Here is a 15,706-nt window from a genome sequence, read left to right as displayed (position 1 = left end):
ACTTCCTGCCCAAGTGGAGACCAGAACTCAAAATCTCCTGAGCTTTAGTCCAGCTCTCTAACAAGTACGCCACTCGTAAGCACTGGCTTATGAGTGAGGCTGTAATAGTATGCATAGCTGTTTGAGAAGAAAGGAACTAATGCCCTTTAGCTGTTTAAAACTGATCTTACTCAGCAAGCCTTTAGCTCACCATAAGAAACGCTATAGATCCATTTCATTTTCTGTGTGGTAACGTTTCCGGTCATAAATTCTTCCACCTGGAAATGGCAATGTTCTCCCTAGTGTGAATGTTACATAGTCAAGTATTAGATCAATCCCACTTTATAGGGTAATTTGTGTTTTATTATGGTGCTCCAGTACTGCATTATCATGCATTATAGGGCAAGCCACATGTTTTTAATCAGCTCACTGGCCTGTCCAAAACAATAGATGCAAAGTGCTTACCCAGCCCTGCTTGTCATTTCAGGTACAATATATCATATTCTATTTTCATTATATGCTTTTTTTAAAACATGTTTTTCCATTGAAGAGTATAAAATTTGACAAACCATTAAACTATTTAAATTCAGAGGTGTATGACACTGTGATTGATCACCATATAAAAATAAGTCTTCCTGGAGGAATGGTAGAATCTTAAAATCTCTGTAGCCAGAAAGGGTCAAATCCCCAAGCTGCCCATATTTCTGTTTTATTTCAGAAGTGATAATATTGCCTAAAGTTATATAAAACACATCCCAGTTTCTAACTATATTGGTGACAAACCATCACCTAGCAAGCGGCCCAGCATAGCTTCTTCTCCTGGGTAACTGCTCCTGGTCTGCCTTCTTCCAATAAACCAGTCACCAGTGGGACCAAAAGTACAAGCACAAGGGGGAAGGAAAATTAGAGCACATTTTAATGACCAAAATTAATTTACTGTAAGTTAATATAAGGTTTTATGTTATGTTACTCGCAAAGTTGTGCCTGACCCATCGCGACCCCATGGACAACATTCCTCCAGGCTCTCCTATTCTCCACCATCCCCCAGAGTCCACCTAAGCTCACACCGACTGCTTCAGTGACTCCATCTAGCCACCTCATCCTCTGGCGTTCCCTTCTTCTTTTGCCATCAATGTTCCCAGCATTAATATAAGGTGTAGGCTAGATAAAATGAACCCCACCTTTTTCCCATTGTGGCTATATGCTGTTCCCAGGTGGTCTCCCCTCCAAGTTCAGGACAGCCCCAACTTAGCTTAGTTTCAACATGGTGGATGCCTTATGTTCCTTCAGTCCAAAGATAAACAGAAATGGAAAATGTCAGAAAATATATTGAATCTCATCTGAGTCAGGCCATAAAGGCATCAGTACTGCTGTTGGTGTAACACCTGTATAGATCACCCTGTGTTTATAAGGGTCCTGCTGGGACAAGCATTACAAGCTTTCAATGCCAGAGCTGCTTTTCTCAGTGTGAAATCTTAGCTCTGGGCCCAAACATTGCAAGAGTGTCAGTAACTTAAAAGTGTCCTCCTTTTACAAAATCCTTACATTTTTATAGGTTGAAATAGAGGAATGCAGAATTTTATAACACTAGCAGAGAAGCAGAATAGCATTTTACAAGTTGTACTAACTGTAAGTAGAAGTAAGATTGAAGTGGAGCTAGGATATCACACAAATGGAAAAATTCAATGAGATTCTTCTCGTAAAGATTTTCTATATGCAGGGGAGTACAAAAGGAAAGCAAAAAGAATGGCAATTCATGAACATGCAGGTCCAGCTAAAAGAAAGGCTAACCAGCACTTCTTGGTACTACACAAAAGGTGAGGGCCAGCCTGATTCCCACTAGCACAGCATTATTCACTACTCATGTAGGGCAGCAGGATATTGGACTACAGCTCCCAGGATTCCTGGCAGAATTGGCCATGCTGACTAGAGCTATTGGAATTGAGATCTGAAACATCAGGTCACCGCACTGGGAAAGGCTGATGTAGGGCTTGCACCATCCAGTTGGTGGTGAAACTGCACCACCCGGCTGAAATCTGAGAACTCTGTGATTAACGGTAACTATGTTGATGAAATCAACGTGCTAGCCTGCTGCTGGGCCAATGAAGTATCTGTGCAACAGAACTACGACTTTGTGGAAAGACATCTGGATTCCCCACAACTGAGCAACAGCTGTACATTTGTTGTCTGACAGAATGGCCTTTATTCTCAAGCAGCACTACATGATGATTGAATGTCCTTATTCTAATTATTTTTAATATTTGTTTACTGATCAACATTATTATGAATATGAATTTAGCATTCAGAACTATGCAATTGTTGAGACTCCTCTGAAACAGCCTTTTTATTTAGTTTATTTATTTAGCAAGGAAAAGCTCAGTGTCAGAACTGATGATGTGAATCACGACAGTCAAAAATGAGAGGGCCCTATTAGATTACATGACATCACTAATATTCTGGGTGATAGTGAGCTAACAGAGACAGGAAAACTGGGCATTCTGCTAATTGTTGGGTTTAACCAAGTGAAGTGAATGTATCTCACAGACAAATTAATCATTTGTGTTTCTTGTTCTGTGTAATTTCTATGATTTCTACATGTTTTTGTATTCAATAACATGCAAATTGTTCAGAAAAAAAGAACGACAAGATAGGTCAATGGGATTTTTAAGCAAAAAGTGCTTTACCTAAGAAATTATTCAAATCGTAAGATTTCATAATGTTCTCAGGGTTGTTACACTCATTCAACAGCAATAGATCTGGGCTTTCCACTGAACGCACACCAGGTTTGAGTCCCCATTTGACTATGAAGCTCACTGGGTGACTTTGGATCAGTCACAACCTCTTGCGTAGTTGCTGTGAGAAAATGGAAAGGGAGAGGACCCTGTACTCTGCCTTGGGTTCCTGGCAGGAAAGACAGAATATACATCTAACAAATGAGCAAATAATCAGAAAACTGCAGCTCTTCCTGGTGAATGTTTATGATATACCTTTTTGTGACACCTATGCTTCATCTTTTATATACTTTTTCTTAAAAAGGTGCGCTCCTGAAAAGAGTTAACACTTGAAAGAGACATAGAAGTAGCAAAGTGTGTATCATTTCCATTTCTTTTTCTTACAGTGACACACAGCTTTTCAATGAATCATGCATTAACTAGTTGACATGACCTGGCAAAGCACTTTGGGTCCCACAGTACTGCAGTAACATATGCCTGGGCCACTCACATTAGCTTCTTGGCCCATGTGGTGACTCTCTGCCAACAGCCCGCTTGGAATTAGGCACATGCCCAGTGCCTCATGCGGCTGGCCCACATTTATACCACAGGGGTCCCAACCATGCAGAAGTGGCTTTCTAGTGCTTACCAGACCACTTGGGTAATGTAAGGATTGTGCCACTGAATACTGGGTCTCTGCAGTGGGAAGCTTGCATATCTCATTGAGTTCATTTCCCCATGTTTTGGGATTTTACCTGACAGGTTATTCTGTGTGATTGCATTAGCTATCAAGAAAGAAAGCCCTCAGCAAGACAGAAAAAATGATGACAAGAAGAAAGTCTGATGAAATATAGAAAGAATTCAGTAAAATAAATACTGCTTATAGTAACCAAGTCATTCTCAGTAGGGAGTATATTGACTGAGTCAAGCTGAAGTTGTACAAAATCTGTGAAAGTGTTTGGGTTGCTGGAAAATTCAGACAGTGCAAAATTTGAGGAAAGAGAAATATAGTGCTCTGGGCATGTGTATGCAGTAGGGGGAGGTAGTAGGATTCAAGAACATAGAAATGTAGCCAAAATTTATAGTGCACAGCAATTTTGTGATGGAAATTGTCAAATGAAAAATCTTCTTCCAAATGAAACATAGGCAATTTACCACAGCTAGGTTGAAAAGATTAAGATTCAAATCCTAAAAAGCTACAAATTCACAGCTGTCGCATTCTCTCAAAACCAGTTTCTCGCAGAGAAAATGTGAACTATAATGATCCATTTCAGTTATGTTATTAGAATTTGGGTCATTCAGCATTTATGAAGGGACTTCAACTCAATTCCACTCAATTTCATCCTCCTGTATTTTTCATGTTATATCTATACCACCCAATAATCAAAGCTGTCTAGACAGTTTATAATAGCACATAAAATACGAATTAATACCCACTATAAAATGTAATACTAATTTTATAATACAGTTCACTACTAAATGTAAAACAAAATATCAGCACAAATTAAAACAAGACAAATCCATTCAACAGCTGACATGATGGCCCAAAGTATTATTCAGAGATGATTAAATTCCTTGTCATAAAGGATGGTCTTAACCTGAAGCCAAAGGAGCAGAGCTGGCAACAAGCAGGCCTCAATGGAGTGATTGTTCATAACTAGGGGGCCACAACTGAGAAGTCTTTTCTCCTGTCTTCCTCATAATCCCCTGAACCCTTTCCAAATCTGCTGGAGGATCCCTCAACTCTCCTTGGCATATTTGGGGGGCCCATAGGGGACTGAAGGGAGAGAAAGCCATTCTGCTAAAGGACCCATTCCACAGGAAACTGGGCATCGGAATAACCACTTCAGTATTATTTTGTATATTACTCATTATGGAAATGATAAATAGAAATAATTATAGGAAATCATTGTCGTGAAAAGGCAGATTCCATAGGAGGCAACACAGTTCTAAAAGCCACTTAAATTCACACTGAAAGTAATAGTGCTACTCCTAGGTAAACTGGTAAAGGATTTTAAGTACAAGATATAGGTAACGCATACTAATTTTAACTGGACTGTATCTAGCTTAGATCCAGTGCTGCTAAGATAAATTCTGGCTAGAATCTTCATCACAGATAAAGAAAATACACATCAGTAATAAGATCTGCTATAAATACCTCATGAGTATGTACTCATAAGATTACTTCAAGAGTTCTTTCAGTGCCACTTGTTACAGGAACTGCCCCTTAGTCACACTACTTAAAAATAATATTTAAAGAACAACCCTGCTCCAAATTTAATTTTAGACTACAACAAGGTAATAGGTAACTATTGCCTGAAAATAGAACATTATACTGAATGCATTTGTGTAATTTTCTTCAGCATACTTTACCATTAGCACTATCGTAATAACCTACTATTGCAAACTGTTTACCTTTCCATCATTCAGAAAATCCAGTACTGAAATACTGTTTATGTATTGAATCACACAGGAGAACAATCCTTGGTGGAGCAAAACTATTATTATAATTGTGCCTTGAATGAGCAGTTCAACTCTGCTCTTCAGCATTATATATTTTCAAAAGCAATTAAGTAACTACAAAAGATGACAGGTTGGCAGACATGGAGGGCAAACTCCTAATGAGGGAGTGAAGGCTTTTTTTCTATCTTTCCTGCTACAGAATTACAACCAGTATGCAATCTACAACTCAGAGAAGTAGCACTTTACATTTACAATTGAGGATACCATAAGTCCACTTGGAAAATGACACACTTCAGAAAATGTCCCATAACTCCTAGCCTTCCCTAGCCAGACAGGCTGATTGGCAAATTCTGGAATTTATTGTACTTGTTCTGCTTAAATATGCATAGGGTTATGTCCTAAATGGAATAAAACCATGCTTTAAAAAATCCTACCAGTTGGTCATTTCATAAGGTTAAATTTTTCCCATTGCTAAGCTGGAGCCTGGCATGAGCAGGTATTTGTGATGACGTATGACAGCACAAGCATTTTGCATTAGGGTTCCTTGGGTGAAGCCATCTTAGCAAATTCCTAGGCAAAATGTACTGATACCTCTTCCTGGAATAGCATGAATTGCTGAACTAAGTTATCCACCAGGTAACATTTCTGAATGTTGTGGCAATTTCTCAGCAGTGTAGATAAACTAAAATACGCATTTTAAAACATATTCCAAGGAAAAATGCACAAAACATATTTAACGTGTTTGGAAGCAAGTATGGTTTAGAATGCTCAACTGGGACTCAGGAGATCTGGGTTCTTGTCCCCACTTGGTCATGAAGCTCATTGGGTGACTCTGGGCCAGTCACTGACTCTCAGTGTAACCTACTTCACAGGACTTTTGGGAGGAACAAAATGGAGAAAAGCAGGATAATGTAGATAATATTTAAATGCATAGTTTGAAAGATTTTTTTAAACCATTGATTAATTTGGAAACAGAACCAAATTTTGAATAGAAACATGGTAAAGTTATACAAACAGAAAACAGATGCCCAAGCAAGTATTCTTAATTGGGATACCAGTAACTTCATTCAGGAGGGCCTTCTCCCTGGTGGCCCCCTGGCTGTGGAACATGCTTCCTAGAGAGTTGCACCTACCACTGATACTTTATTTTTTTGGCACCAGCCCAAATCCTTTTTATTTCCCCATTATTTAAATTTTTATTTTAGTTGGACTTCTATCATAGATATTATGTTGTGCCTTTACTGTCCTGAGACTTTCATGTATAGTAAGGGGTATAAAAGTTTTAAATAAATATACATAAATTCATATGAATTGTTAAGTTTATAAAGAATCTAATGCCCCTTCGGTATAAGGCTGCTTTGCAATGGATTTGCACCCTTTTCTTTTAAAGGCTGAAAAATCCAGGCTGAGCAGCTGGCTGTTCTTCAAGAAAAGGAGTAGAACAGATTTCTTAATTAAAAGAAAAGTTGGCCAACACAAATGAATGAATGAATGAATGAATGTTCTCATGTCCTCACTGGTGTGTGTTCTTGAAACATGTTTCCTTAGGACCAGTGGGCTTACTCTAAAGTTGGGACAGATTGCCAACTTAGTGTAATGATCAATCTTGGTTCTTCAAGTGGTAACAATATTCTAAATGGTACTGCTCAAATAATTAAAAATATTAAAGTATGGCAAATGAGACATTCTGTATAGTACCCTTCACTTCTAGCTTATATGCTTGTTATAGAGCACTGTTGATACTTGGTTATGCCCAGAAATAATCCTCATGGAAGGAAGGAAGGAAGGAAGGAAGGAAGGAAGGAAGGAAGGAAGGAAGGAACACTCCTATTTATTCTGTTCACTTCTTCTGTCAGGTAATACGACTCTGTTGCATCTTCCAATGAATAACAATGTAGGCACAAGAGAAGCATTCAATGGAAGGATTAGTTTTTAATGTAAAGTAGGAAAAACAAGTTTATCAATGATTTTTGTACATGACATCTTCAGTCAAATAACCTGTGCCTAACATTATTTCTTACAAATATCAGTTATTCACATGCACTGTAGCTGGTATAGCAGTGGTCATTGAAATAATAAACAATGTTCCCATTAAAGCATGGCAAGCACTCACTTATGAACAAGAAATTACCTGAATTAGGTCTTCAAGTTCTGTGTCATTCACACAAGAATGCTCTGATACAAACATCTGTTTCTGGAACACAATAGTTGTTCTCTGGTTAGTTTCATGTGGCTGCTCCAGGGCTTTGAATACAGTAGCTCCAATAATTAAATACAAAACCACCACTAGAAAAATGGTTGAGACCGTCTTCCATTTCATAACATTAATAGTTGTATCAGTCTCTTCCCGCGAAGCAAGCACGGTGGGTTTGGTGGAAAATGACAGCCTGGGTTTGGAGTTCTGAGTGGCAGATTTGGGATCCAGTAAGTCAGGTGCCGCCACTAATTAAAAATGAAAAAACAACAACAGAATGTTAATTTTTTCACAATTTTGTCAGAGATTTATTTAATGGTTTTTCTTGCTAGAGGGTCAGAGAGAGGCTATTAATTTGTGTGACAATTTATCTTCAGCAATTCTGGCATTGCAGACAAACTTAACTTGTCTATCTCATAAGAGTTTATGACGACAACCTGTAACAGTATTGCTTAATTCGTTATCTATGTAAGCTGATTATAATATTTACATTCCAGTATTGTAAAACTTAATATAGCTAAATTACTGAATATAACACTATTGATGTAATGATAATTACTTAAAAATATTCTTCCTGACAATTACAGAGTTTTCTCAAATTAACTCTTCCTGATTCAGTTTAAGTGCAGTATTGCCAAGCTGTAGTGAACATAAATATTATTTTCTCAAACCATAACTGCACACACAATATGCTGGACTTGGAAAAATGCAGTATCTGCATCTCCATTTGCTTCATGTACAATTTCTAACAATTCATTATGAGTAATATCAGTTGGCAAGTTTTCATTAAGCAAAATCCTTTTTAGAAATGTTTACTGATACTTGGCAAAAAAAAAAGAGAAAAAAATCCATGCATGTAACTTGGAATCTCAAATAATTCTTACACAGCAAGACCAAATTTGTATTGCCACCCAAGATTTTCTCAGGTATAGGTCATGAAAATATTACAGGATCTTTTCTGATCTGCAACTGTACACAGAAGCTGATAAGCTATTACTGATGTACCATTCTCCAAAGTTCCAATGAAATAATAATATAGCATGCCAACAAATGTGAAATTTCCCTATAAGACCACTGATATTGGCAAATTCAGTATATTCTCCCCTCCCTAACACATGCATCATCAATTTATTCTGACCACAGACTCCTGTCAGTGGTGCTAGGGGAATCCCACATCTAAATGCAGATACAGATTTCCCATTCTCCATCTCTCTCTACTGTCCATCCCATCTCTCTGGAAAGTGGACATGCCTTAGGAAGGGGTGGGGGAAGCGTATACATCTACAATGTTCTTCAGGAAGCACATCTACAATGTTCTTCAGGAAGTTATGCATAGCATTGCAACACCTTCAGACACAGGAACAAGCATAAGCAGACAAGAAGAAGACAATCACCCATAGTAAATTTAATTAGTATAGCAGAGGGTTAGGGCTCCCTCTCTCTGCAAAAAGGTAGCAGCAGTCACAGATGAGAAACCTCAGATGATCATTCTTCATGACTCATTGCACGGAGCTGTCGTGTAGTTACTCTTTTCCAACTCCTAGAAAGCTAGGACTTCAGGCAACACCTTCACATGCTTCCTTCCTTTCACTGCAGTGGCTTCATGATAACTTTTGCCATGAAGCGAGAGCGCTGATACAACAGCATCCTTCTGTGTACCCAGAGATGCCTCACTCTGCCTGCAGTAGATGAGATGGGACTAATCCCACTGACTTCAGGGGGAGTATTTGAGAGGCACTGGCTTCACTCTCTAGGCTGCATCGCTCAGTTACAAGTAAGCTCCTCTTCGAGTGACGAGGGCAATGTACAGAGGTTTAGCAGGGCAATCTGTGAGCTGCAGTACCAGCCAGCACTGAACTTCTGTAGGACTGAAATAATCAAAATATTAAGCAGGTGGCACGTCAGGAAGAGAGACGTGCAATGGGCAGGAGAAGTCGAAAAGGGTGGGAACCTGGTGCAATCCCCACTGATTCCATCACTGCTTCATGCAGCCACGACCACTTTGATCTCACTTCCCCCTTAGCATGTTGTCACCTTGCTCCCTCTCTCCTCCCATCCCAAAATGGTGGTAATCCAGGTTTCTTACATCAAACCCTCCTGCAATTCACCTGGGCATTGTGTTCTCTCCTAATAACAACAACAACAACAACAACAACAACAACAAAGCCCTCCCTTCCTTGCTGTGCTACTGCCCAGATGCAATGCATGCCCTTCCTCTCAAAGAAATCATAGCACCCCGGGGGAAGTGCAATCCCCAAGTTCCCTCCATCCATTCCCTTTGAGAAAGCGGCTGTATGAAGCTGAGCTAACAAAGGGGAGAAAGGCAGAGTAAAGCATCATCTCCGTGTGCTGATGGCTGTGGGGCTCCGAGCACCATCCCTCCCGATCCTTCATCTCCATCCATCCTCATCCACCTTCTCAGCCCTTATGAAGATCATCCACCTTGCCCAGATTCAACACTGGCTCCCCACTCACCCCCCGCAGGAATAAGAAGCCCTTCACCCTGCGAGGGGCAAGCCCCTTTTGACGTTTGCAGAGCATCACGAGAGATAAATAAATCCTCATGCCTCTCCCTTCTTCCTATGCTTTCTAAAGAAGCAACCAGTTTCTCCTCCTCTTGGATCTTCCCCGGCCCCCCCGCGCCCCAGAGATGTTCTTGAAATCGTTTGAAAACGGCACGTCTTCCCATGCCCCTGAGGACAGCAAGCAACGGCGCTGGAAAAGCCCCACTGCCTTTATGGACGTCCAGGACCTTTGGCTCTGTTGTCCCCTTTCAAAAACCGCCACCACCACAAATCCTTCCTTCCCCGTGTATCCTCAACTAAAGCCACACACACGCCTGGAACAAAGATGAAGTGTAACGAAGCGCCCTGAGCCAAGGTGTTGCATGCAGCAGGAAGAGCCCGTGCAGAAGGGATGGCGAGGCGGGGATGATGCGGGGCGGCCGGGGGGGGGGGGAGGCAGAGAAAGGCAGCGGGTTGGGTGGGCACGGGCAAAACAGGCTCTCCTGCAGATGGGTGGGGTAGGGCTGCGAGGAGGGATTCTCTGCCCTAGAGCTAAGAAGATGCAATGGCAAAAGCAGAGGAGCATGCAGCATTTTTCAAAGCAGACCTTTTTTTTTCCTTAGCCAGCGAGACGCGCCATTGTAACGAGTACTCACTTCTTATTTACAGACCCGGTGCCCTCTCCTCGCTTCACGGGCAGGCATTTTTTCAAGGCTCGGGGAGGCAGAGTTTGAGAGCAAAAGGGGGGGGGGATTAGGGAGGGGTGGGGTGGGAGAGGAAAGGGGAGGGGAGAGAAGAGGAGCGAACGAGCAGCGCGTGGGTCTGAAGAGACACCCGGAGACACACAGAGGGAAGGAGCGACACCGCACACACGGACGCCAAGCCGCGCGGCGCGGGGGCGGGGGGGGCGGCAGGCCGCTGCCGAGCGCGGAACCCACGCGCGCCCCTCGCCGCGGTGCGAGCTGCCTGCGCGCGCCTGTGTGCGTGCGCGCGCGCCTGTGTGTGTGTGTGTGTGTGTGTGTGTGTGTGCGCGCGCGCGCGCGCGCGTGTGTGTGTGTGTGTGTGTGTGTGTGCGTGCGCGCGCGCCTGTGTGTGTGCGGGGGGGGGCTCGTGCGTGCGTCTCGTGCCGTGCCTGGGTGGCTGTGCAAGGCGACTGCCTCCGCTCAAGGTGTGTATGTGCGGAACTCCCTCCGCACTCCTCCTCTCCTCCCCCCCCCCGCCTATTCCACGGCTTCTCCCGGCCACCTCCGCCCGCCGATGCTGCCTGAGCGTGCCTCGCTCGCTCTGGACGGTGCGTGTGTGTGTGCGTGTGAGAGAGAGACTTGCACGCCAGCAGAAAACCAGTTCTGCTGGCCTGCGATCTAGGGGCGAGCAGTCCCCTTCCCACCACCCTCCACTTCGCGTCACTGTGCGTTGCTTTGCTGGACTGAGGCCAATTCTTCTGGCCCGCGTGGATTAGGCGACTGAGGGGATGGCAGGCGGGAGGGCAACGGGTGCCTTCCCACGCCAGGGCGCGCCGCAGTCCGTCACCCCTTCTGGATAATAGGCAGCCCCTGGCGCTGCACCCTCTTCTCCGGGCGGCCCTCTTCCTGAGTTGTCGCTTTTGTCTTACCCGGACGACCGGTGGGCACTCTGCTGTGGGCCCCCGGTGCACCCCAGGGCTTCCGTGCCACTCCTGGCCGGTGCCTACCGGGCTTCCTCCAGAAGTGCCAAATCCACGGGCGCCCGGCTTCCACGTGGCCAGGGGCTCAGCTCGCCCAGGAACCGGGCTGGGAGGACTCAGCAGAGCGCTACTGTGGTTGTCAAAGCGGTTAGAGAAGAGAAGCGAAGCCGAAGGAGGTCCACACTAGACTCCAGTGTGCCATCCTTAAATGGGCCCTTCCTTCTAAACTTTTGAAGAAGGACTCAGTGGAAGGCAATCTATAATTGGTGAGCTGTTGTAAGTTTGGGAAAGTAATCTCAAGTATTCCGTGCAGCTTGAAGTCTCACACTGCATGCTGTTTGTGCATGCGCAGGTGAATGCTGCCAGTGCGGGACAGAAAATAAGAGAGGGTATTTTACATCCGATGACCTTTCTAGCAAATTTATCTTGCACACGAAACCAGTTCAGTCATAGTTATGAAGGGCAGAGAAATCTGTACCTGATGCAAATGTGTTGGGATTCCTATGAATCTAATCTGTGGATTCTGCAATGGACCAGTTTTTTCTGATTTTGCAGACATACAGACATATTTTTAACTATGGGGGGCTGTGTGCACTAATGAGCACTTCTGCAAATGCTAATGTGAGTTAGCACTAAAACAAATTAGCATAAGTATAGAACAAAATTCTAGTAAAATAAGTTTGATTTCATCAGTGAGCGGATGATGGAATGAAAGGTGCCTGAAAATCTGTGAAAGATGGATAGAAGGGATTTACACAGATGCAGACTGGACCTAACTAAGGGCTTTTCCAACATGACATGCAGTTTTAGTACCCTGGACACACTGGAACACATGGCATTGGCAAGTTGTTTCTGCAGCCTGCACTGCTTTCATACTAGTCCACATGGCTCACAGCCATGGACTTCCTAAGGTAGCTTACAACATAGAATATAATACACTATCAAACCAATTATACAAACATCCTCAAACAATTTTAACAAACCAGCTGAAATAAAATATAAAGATCTAGTAATTGTAAATACTGCAAAGCCAACTGATAGCCAGGGAGAGCAAATAAAGCCCTCTTAAACCAACCAGCGATGCTGCTATACATCTTAGGAGCAAATACTGTAGGGTGTTGAGAAGAACCTCTACCAACTGCCAACTTAGTGGCCCTCCAGAGTCTATCTTAAAGCACAGGCAGGTTCATTCAGGTGTAGGTGGTTCTTCAAATAACAGAAATCACCCAAAGAGCTTTGGCTGTGGGTCAGTATAGAAATAACCAAACCATTAAAGCCTTTAAAGGTTAACATTCTGAGATGTGCCTGGAAATGAACTAGCAACCGGCACAGCTGGCATTGCATTGGTGAAAGTGACTAGCCAGATATGATAAATGTATGTGTGGACACATGCTGTACCAGCTGTTGGTTCTGAGTCATCTTCAGAGGCAACCCCACGCAGAGTGCCTTGCATTATTCCAGGAATCAGGATATGAGTAACTGATGGGGAATCTCCTTTTAACAACCATGCTTATCGGGGAAAGGAGGAGAGAATCTTAATCTTAAAAAGCAACACCTTCAAACCACTTTATTGGAATATATAATAGTGAATATGTTGCAAGTGCTACACACCACCAACCCCATCACACATCATTTAGTCAACTGCTTATTATTTCAGTTTTTGGATCTATGGAGGTCAATAGAACTAACTCTGTAAGAGCTTACTTCACACTCCCCTATTCCCAATAAGTTTAAACTCTGTGATAAAGAAAGCATATATACTATAGTACAGTTAGGCTTTGGTCTTCCAAAAAGAGACCCTAGATTGTAACCTTTTGTGCCAATGATCTTGATTATTTTAAGAGTTTAGCCATAATTTGGCTGTAGGTTCTGGCCCAAATACTACATATTGTAGTATCTGCAAGGTTCTTCAAATTTCCACAATTTGTAGCATTGCCTTTAGATAGAAAGGGCATCACTACATATTTACATGACCTAATTCTCTTCTGCTAGAGCCTGGAAGATTTCATACATAAAACACTACTTTCTATTTTCCCTTGAAAAGTTTGTTACCAATGGCCCTGTACAAACATTTCCTGTTCCTCCCATGGGAGGAAAAAGTTTCTTTTTCTACAATTCCTTCTACAGTTATATGGAAAAAGTGGCATAAAACATTCTTCTATACAGAGGTTGGATTTTTTTTTTACCACAGCTAAGTAATATCATCTTTCTCCCCAGAGAACAACCTTGGTGGTTAGTTATATTAAAGAAAACACATGGAGAAGGTAGGCTTAAGGACCAGATCAATCAGTACTTAGGAAATGTATTGGAACAAAGTGATATAACCACCAGAAAACTAGACCTAGGGCTTTTAGGACGATGAGGTTGAGAAAATGAGATAAATGTAGTGTTCTTCAATATTTAAGAAATCACCTTTGTTCCTTATATGTCAACTAAAGATTAAGTTAGATTACTGCTGTGTGCTCTATATGGGGCTGCCCTTGAAGACAGGTCAGAAGCTTCAGCTACTTCAGAATGTGGCAGCCAGATTAATAACTGGGACCTGTAGGTCCAAACATATAAGACTGCTTCTGACTGGCCTGCACTAGTTGCTTGCATGCTTTTAGGCCTGATTTAGGCTGCTGGTTTTAATTTGTAAAGCCTTACTTGGCTCGGACCACACTACCTGTTGGCACACCTATCCCAGCCTTGATCTATTTGAACATTACACTTCGTCTCTGGGGTCTTCCTCCAAGGACCTACCCTACAGGAGGCACAGAAATAGGCAACAAGGGGAAGGGCATTTTCTGTAGTTGCTCCCCTTCTTTGGTATACTGAGTATACCATAATCTCACTGCTGCATCAAAGTTACCATCTATTCAGTGCCAGGTGAAGGCAGCCCTTTATTTGAGGCCCTTAAAGATCTACTTGGTATTTTTTTACTGTGTGTGTTCTAGCTATTTTAAATTTATTTTGATGTCGTTTTGTTTTTTGTGGTATTTGTATTGCTTCTTATTTTGTTTTTGCACTGTTATAAACTACCCCAAGAGCTTCTGCTATGGAGCAGTGTAAAAATGAAATGAGCAAAGTTAAATGAAATATGCTTTTGAATTTTACTCATGAATATCATACTAAGCAACAAACTATTTCTGAAACACAATTCTCACCATTATACTGAATCATTTCAATGACTGTCATTGTCAGTACCATATCAGAGTAGCTTGAAACATTTGCTACTTACAAAGGTGGGATTGGTGGCTTGCTTAGGGTAAGCCTGTGGCTCAAAGGGGATTTGATGTTTAGTCTCCAAATGTCTTGTTATTGCTACGTGGCATAAGGCAGGGGTGGGAGCTTGTGACTCTCAAGCGCCTGTGATTTCTGACTATTGACTTTGCAGGTTGGGACTAATGTGAGTTTGCATCCAGCAACATCTGGAAGGCTGCAGATTCTCTACCCTTGAATAAAGCATGCAATTTCCCCCTTCCATTTTTATTTTTGCTTTAGTGTCCTGGCAAGCCAAAGCAAGTGCTTGCAGCAATAATGACTACAGTAAAAATGGAGATAGCTAGGAAACTCTTCATAATACAAATTTGGCATGCTGTTGAGTGAAAGGGAACATGTATTCTGTGCAACTTCCATAATTTTCTGGCTACATAGCCTGAATGGAAGAAACAAAGGCAGCAAAGATTCATGAACATTTGGGATTGAGGTTTTCGTACCATGATATTTGACAGAAAACTGCTGTTTCTTATTTTAGAATTTAAGCAATTAGGCACAGGTAGTCCTAATAAGACCACATCAAGAATCTATGCATTTTGCATTGCTTTGTCTGTTACCAGAATATGAATGTGGCAACATCAGTATAAACACATTTGTTGTGATATTTATACTGTAATCCAATGCAAGTCTACTCTGTGGCACTGACTCCCAGGTAAATGTGTACAGGATAACAGACTACATTGACTTTTTAGTTTTAAAAATTTCTATACTGCTACTCACACAAAATTTCACAATGAATACCAGACCTTGTAGCAGATACAGATCCTTACAACTAATTCCCGTCTTAATCCTTTAGTATTATATCTTGTTCTGAGGCTTGAACCTGTTTTCCTTTTCTTCTCCATAAGTCTCATGTACCTTATACTGGCATTTAGCAGGTAGGTACTCAGTGGAACAAAATTCATTTGTTTTATTTACAAGTTTATCACTAGCT

The 15,706-nt window shown here is 42.0% G+C and overlaps 1 protein-coding gene across 1 annotated transcript in view; it reads right to left on the bottom strand.

The window, feature by feature from the left end:
- Positions 1-10,561, bottom strand: part of KCNK2 (potassium two pore domain channel subfamily K member 2) — an 87,937-nt gene extending 77,376 nt beyond the window's left edge. The window contains exons 1-2 of the mRNA XM_044448134.1: positions 10,508-10,561; positions 7,285-7,595 (exon numbers count right to left, since the gene is read on the bottom strand). Of these exons, the coding sequence (XP_044304069.1) occupies positions 7,285-7,595; position 10,508 (312 nt within the window). The 5' untranslated portion in view covers positions 10,509-10,561. The remainder of the gene's footprint in view (positions 1-7,284; positions 7,596-10,507) is intronic.
- Between the last annotated feature and the right edge of the window lie 5,145 nt (positions 10,562-15,706).

Source organism: Varanus komodoensis, unplaced genomic scaffold, assembly GCF_004798865.1.
Source record: "Varanus komodoensis strain SLA01 unplaced genomic scaffold, ASM479886v1 scaffold1, whole genome shotgun sequence".
Lineage (NCBI taxonomy): Eukaryota > Metazoa > Chordata > Lepidosauria > Squamata > Varanidae > Varanus > Varanus komodoensis.
The sequence above is the reverse complement of the archived record's forward strand: the minus strand, read 5'-3'. Positions and strand labels throughout refer to the sequence as shown.